Source organism: Protomyctophum parallelum, assembly GCF_964188405.1.
Source record: "Protomyctophum parallelum genome assembly, chromosome: 7".
NCBI classification, from domain to species: Eukaryota; Metazoa; Chordata; class Actinopteri; order Myctophiformes; family Myctophidae; genus Protomyctophum; species Protomyctophum parallelum.
Genome location: NC_139705.1, coordinates 20649025 through 20655862, shown reverse-complemented (window position 1 = coordinate 20655862; position 6838 = coordinate 20649025). Strand labels below are relative to the sequence as shown.

Sequence of the window (6838 nt, the reverse complement as noted above, 5' to 3'; positions counted from 1 at the left end):
TAGTCAAAGAACAGAAAAGGAATTCATCATAAAGGAGGTAAAAGGGAAAAGAAGTGAGGGGAAAAAGGGGTGGGGGGGGATTCAGATTTTACGGGGGCCAGTTTTGAATTGCAGCCGTCGGTAGGTGGAGGGAATATTGTCATGGCCAGTGGCCTTGTGGGGTTGGAGGGCACTCCATTTCTTAAGTAGGCCTACCTCATCAGTTGTTACCATAACTAGTTTAAAATCGTCTTTATAAACACCTAGGTTTCTGTAGAAGGTTTTAATGTGCTCTACACCAAAGAGCCCAGAGTGGGAGAGCAGTTTGTTAACCAGAGTTGTTGCTATGTTTGTAAAGAAGATGTTCAAGTAGTTGTGTCGTTTGATTTAGTGTGTCGTTCGATTTAATGTTTGAAAACCTGGTTTTCTAGTTTCTGACTAGTTTCTGTCTAGGCAGACTAGTTTCTGCCTAGTTGATTGTTAGCTTCCAGAGCTCAAGAGGATTGTTTTTGTTTTCCTCTGCTTTATCATTGATGAAGTTACTTTTAGCTGATTTAGTCATGGTATTTACACTGTTTCTTAACTTGTTTCGTTGGGTTTTTAGGATGCCCAGTTGGGTTTGGAGATCACTGTCGAAGCGCTTGGCTAGCTTGGACTTGTATTTAAGAAGTTCAGAGCTGAGAGAGATGAGCTACAAATGCAAACTTGGTGTCTATTTAATGTTTTTGGACCATTACAAACATGTTTGCTTATCGTATGAAATTGGGTGTGTCTGTAACCCTACATTGCAGCTGTTAAGCTATGGGAAAATGAGTTATAACTTAACTTTTGACATTTTTGGCAAACCTTTTTAGCGGAGCTAACCGCTCCAACATGTGACTTTGTGTGTATGGGTGTCTATTAGTCGGTAGCAGCACGGTTACTGTGGTTACTGCGTCATCACCATCATAGATCATCACCATGATAAAAGGCACTGCTCACTTCACACAAGAGTGATTCATTTTAAGCATTAGAAACATTGGAATGCTCTGAAGGATTAAATCTATCTAGAGCACTGTAATTATAGCTTATTTACGATTACCAATATGACCACTATCATCCAAAACACAGTGTAGAGATGCAGGAACAACCTAAAAAAGAGCAATCTTACACAATCAAATAATATATATAGCCTATTTTATTATTTATTATTTTACTCAATATAACAAAGGAGTAGTAGAACACATTCCTGTTGATGCAGATACTAGCCAGTAGACTACTAGAGTAGCCTATATTATAAACAATTCTCTCATACCCCATATATTACACAAAGCAACAATCCACGTAAAATGGTGCATCTCTAGTCGGGGCTCCATGACAACGTTTTTTGAGAACCACTATTCAGGCATGTGTGAAAATGGCTTTTCTGTTGACTGCAATAAATGTTTCCACCACTATGTGGTGATTGCAGGCCAATTTCTGTTGTGATGTTTAGGGACCAGATTGTGTGCGTGTCAGCAGTCTGGACCAAGGAAAAGAAAAACCCCGGTGCAAGCATCTTTCAAACACCCAACTCTGTAAAACAGGCTTACACCCACAAAAGGTGGCTTACCAGTGATAGGGGGCAGACATGAGATGGACATAACACTGATCACAATAGCTGCACGCCAACCAGCCACCTAGTAGACTCTCTGGACTTGCAGCTCTGCTTTGCCTCTTTTCAGCTGTAATTTAATTACAATTACATGCACTAGCTGTTGTTTATTATCTCACAACTGTTGGTGAGAAATGTATTCCTTCTATCATCATGTTACATGTATGTAGATCTACACACAGAGTCAAACCATCAGGCTTACAGAATCTTTAAAAGTACGTCCATTGGTAGCTCTGTCTGTCTCTCTAAATAGTAATGTGTGACATTGTGCGTGCGCGTGTGTGTGTGTGAGAGAGAGAGAAACATTTATTATGTTTTCTACTCTCGTTCCATTGCAAAAGTGGGCTTTGCGAGGGAAGGGGCAAAGAAGTATATGACCACTCTGGCCAATGGAGAGGAGAACTTATAGATTCGACTGTGCCGGCAAGACAAACAGATCATAGAATACAGCAGAAACTGTTGCTGCCAGTGTTTTGTTCCTTTTGTTTGAAAGGGGGAAAGTGGTGAGGGCAGCATAATCCTTTCACCGGGCTCCCCCTGGCTGCCCTGGTCAGCGCGATGCTCCAGTGCAGAAGCTCAATGCCAGGCCTGCTGTACCTCTCCTCTCCAAGCATGGATTTTCCACAGCTTTATCTGCCCTGAGCCTCCGGGCCCAGCCAACACACACAATGTAAAACTGCCTAATCAGTTCTGTTGGCACAGACTAACATGTACCCATCCAGAACACAGGTGTATAAATGGAGAAACTGCCTGAATTGTGGCGATCTGTTTTATTTATTTTTTATTTTTATGAGAGTGGATATGAGATTATGACAAAAAACAAACAAACAAAAATAAATAAACATGCTGTACCAGTAACATACGGTAGTTCAACTGCACCTGCCCCGCCATGTTGTTGAGTGATTCAGGAGGTAATCACAAATGGCCATCCAGTTCACAGGAACTGTGAGATTTGAAGTACAAGCTCTGTTTTCTTTTCTTATTTTCAGGGTTTCAGTTTCCTTTGTAGGGCCTCTATGGTATTATGAATGGGATTGTCAAATACAGTATTTTCCTTGTGTCAGCACTTAAAGCAGGGCTGTTGGAGGGAACAGATGACATTGATCCCTCCAGTGACAGGCGGATTCCAGTTGAAACCTCGAAAGGCTACAGGAGACCCATGTTGGAGGCCTTGGCACACACTTCTGATCATTCTTGACATTTCAACACTCACATATTCCCCTTCCCCTATTTCCTGTTTGTCTAGACATTTACAACTAAGTCCCAGCTAGTTTACAATATATGAAAAATAATTCCAACTAAATACACTACTTTGATATCTGGAATTGATTACTATTACAGGCCCAATTGGGTCATTTATGTGTCTCCCAGACTATTGCAACCTGCCCAGCTCTCCTTTGTAGTAATGTGGGATTGGTAAGGTTCAGGGTGATCCCTGTCATGAGTAAAGAGCAAGGTCAGGGTGAGAGAAGGGTTAACTAATTTTGTTTTGATTTGTAGTATTGTCCGGCCTGGCCCCTCCCCTGGGGCTTAGCAGAGCGGCTATGGCTCTAGGGCATTATAAAAAGGCCTGTGGGCGCTCTCTGCTCTGGCATAGAGGCTGAATGTCTGCAGGACATGCTCAACGTTTGTCTATTCATGTTCCTCTACTAACCATCAGAAGGGCTGGCACATATATGCACAGTGCTCCACACAGGAGCTCTCTATGACAGCATTTAGACAGTGATATAGCAGATAACTGACTGACTGATAGGGAGCGTTAGATGTTGAGCAGTTTAAAGGCTGTCACGTTTAGTTTTAGAGAAGCCGCTTCTGTTCTGAGGCTCATTTTTGTAGTTTGTTTACTTAGTTTTTTGTCAGCCATACCAAAGGTCTCCGATAGTCATTGCAGAGCTGAGTGGTGGAGAAAGCTAACTCTAAAGGAGAATAAACAACTCCTTTTAGTTGGTTTAGTTGCTTTTTAAAACGTTTTGGTCATTCTTCATCCCTCCATTACTCCGGGTTTGTCATCTGACGTTTTGCCAACATGTGGGAGTTCCGGTCAATGTCGTTTTGGCGGGCGGTGTTCGCTGAATTCTATGGCACCATGTTCTTTGTGTTCTTTGGGCTGGGGGCAGCCCTGCGCTGGACCACTGGGCCTCATAATGTCCTCCATGTAGCCTTCTGCTTTGGGCTGGCAGCTGCCACTCTCATCCAGTCCATAGGCCATATCAGCGGAGGCCACATCAACCCGGCCGTCACCTTCGCCTACCTGATTGGCTCTCAGATGTCCCTGTTCCGTGCTTTCTTCTACATCATTGCCCAGTGCCTGGGAGCACTTGCTGGTGCTGCCGTGCTCTATGGTGTCACACCCAATAACATGAGAGGCAACCTGGCACTCAACACGGTAAGATAACCTGGAAGTAGGCTTCCTGGAGCAACACTTCATACTGTATGTTCCAATTGCTGTTACTGTGAGAAATTAAACTGGATTTAGATTCCTATAGAACACATTTCTTTCATGTTACATGTGCACACAAGTTCCATGCTGATACAACTAAGAGAAGAAAATGGTCTGATTTTAGACTCCATATTTATAGTGAGAAAGTAAAGTAGCCTATAGAGTAGAATATAAAAGTATGGGCACCATGGGGAAGCATTCCTCAGCCATTACATTGGCGTAAATATGAAGTCTAAGTGAATGTCTGTACACATATGTAATAAATACACATGTCAATACACGTAATCTGATCTTTGCACAAGAAAGTTGACTTTAGTTTTCTCTCATATCGGTCAACGTAAACATTGAAACTAAAACAAATCTATAATTTCAACAATTCAATATCTACAATTTGTTTATGACAGTACCTGAGTAAATGGTAATCCAGAAGGATGTTGGTTGATTGTATGTTATTAAATCCCACCTCTTCCTCTTTGCCTTTCTTCCAGCTGCAGCCAGGCATCAGCCTGGGCATGGGCTGCACCATGGAGGTCTTCCTCACCATGCAGCTGGTTATCTGTATATTCGCCGTAACTGATGAGAGGCGCAACGGCCGCCTCGGCTCCGCTGCTCTGGCCATTGGATTCTCTGTGCTCATGGGACACCTTCTAGGGGTAAGAGCAGTGGTACTTTACTGGAGTACTTCCGCTTTTCAGTACTTTTACTTCTACTCCACTACATCTCAGAGGCAAATATTATATAACATTTCCGCCGTTTGAAAATAGCCGATCTACCAGCTCACAATCTGCTATTTTCTGAAGATTGTTATACATTTTAGACATTTGGAAACTTGGGGTATTTTGCATAATGAGTACTTTTGGTACTTCAAGTACATTTTGATACCAATACTTGTAGTAGTTGTACTCAAGTACATTTATTATTCTGGACTTTCACTTTCACACAAGTATTTCTACATTGCAGTATTGATACTTTTTCCACCACTGGGTAAGAGCCAAACTAGAAGGCAGTGGACAGTAGAATAATATAAAGGCTCCTCAGGGCCGTAAAATATAATGAATGGAGGGATTTTTAGATTTTTTTACTATGACTGGGTTATTGTTGCAATATTTGTTTCACAGTTTAAGTTGACGATTCCCCCTCTCTTTGATTTAGATGTACTACACTGGAGCAGGAATGAACCCAGCCAGGTCTTTTGCCCCTGCAGTAATGGTCAGAAATTTCGTCAACCACTGGGTAAGAGAATCATGTTCATCGACATTTCCACAAGGACTCATTTACTACAAGATGTTTAGATGATGTAAGAGCTGTACAGTGTACAGCAGTGGTTCCCAAACCTTTTAGCGTGTGACCCAAAAGAGAACACGTTTAAGAAGTACTGAAATGGCAGATCTACAAGCTCAATTTGTGGAATTTCTTACATTTTAATTTTATTTATTCTTGAAATTACTTTGAAAAAAATAAAGGGACCCATAGAAAATTGTCTGTGACCTACAAATGGGTCCTGACTCTCTGGGAACCACTGGTGTACAGTATTGAAATGACCAACACGTCCATTACTAACCAGCTCCAATTCCCCCGTGTCCTCTCCTTTTGTCTTTTACCTATGCTATAGGTGTACTGGGTGGGACCCATGATTGGTGGTGCCATGGGTGCTCTGGTGTACGACTTCATGCTGTTCCCTCGTATGCGCGGCCTCGCCGAGAGGATGGCCATACTGAAGGGCAGCCGGCCAGAGGCCGAGGGCCAGCAGGACAACAGGGGAGAGCCTATCGAGCTCAAGACACAGGCCCTATAAGCCTGGGGACAAACATTGGCCTTCTGACCCCCCATCCCATCCCATCTCTTTACCCATGCATCCATCCTCAGTCCACATAACTGGCACACACTCATCTCCACGCACATACCTCCTCCCTCGTTCTGATCCAAGCACTTAGAGTAGATACTTGAGCCCGCACCCACAGTAGCAGGACACCTCTAACCATATTCACACGGCGGCCATTTTGCTCTTGTGTCATATTGCGAGTATGACAAGAACAAAATGGTCAGTGAGTCATTATGGTAATTTGTTAAACACACAGATTAGGGCAACCAAAGCCCTCTGATAATCCACTGCACCAACCCCACCTCCCCCCCACATCTCCCCCTTGGACTGCAGGACAAAGATGGAGGGTTCAGAAGATGACTTGCCACTGAAGAAAGCACCCACTGGGTCACTCCTGGCTGACCAGGTGGCTGTAACTGCTCAGGACAGGGGCATCTCTCTCTCTTTCTCTTTATCTCTCTCTCTCTTCTATCTCTTTTGTAGTCTGTTAGGAGTGAAGCTACAGTAGAGCAGTGGACTTCTGCATGCTTTTCCATTTTGATCTCTCCCTTTTGTTTTGTTTTGTTTTCATGAACTTTGGGTACCTGACATTTATGTACTTGAAAAATTCACCAGGATTTAGCTGACTCGAATTCTATGTGATGTCACGTGTGTTCAGTGTGTGTGTGTGTGTGTGTGTGTGTGTGTGTGTGTTTGGGTGTGAGTGCACACGTGTGCATGTGGATGGGAGCATGTGCGTGTCTGAGTGCATGACAGTGTGTTCTTGTGTGCGTCTGTGCACACTTGTGTGTGCATGTGGATGGGAGCATGTGCGTGTCTGAGTGCATGACAGTGTGTTCTTGTGTGCAGTCTGTGCACGCTTGTGTGTGCATGTGGATGGGAGCATGTGCACTTGTGATTGCATGTCTGTGTGTGTGAGCGAGCGAGTGTGTGTGGTTGTTTCTTTTTATTTTTGGGTTTTCAT

At 43.4% G+C, this 6838-nt stretch overlaps 1 protein-coding gene across 1 annotated transcript; it reads left to right on the top strand.

The window, feature by feature from the left end:
* Positions 1 to 3638: 3638 nt before the first annotated feature.
* mipa (major intrinsic protein of lens fiber a) lies at positions 3639 to 5847 on the top strand (the record flags this gene model as incomplete). The annotated part of the gene is made up of 4 exons (XM_083769193.1): positions 3639 to 3998; positions 4541 to 4705; positions 5205 to 5285; positions 5665 to 5847. The coding sequence occupies 4 exons, from the start codon at positions 3639 to 3641 to the stop codon at positions 5845 to 5847; spliced, it is 789 nt and encodes a 262-aa protein (XP_083625319.1).
* Positions 5848 to 6838: the final 991 nt, after the last annotated feature.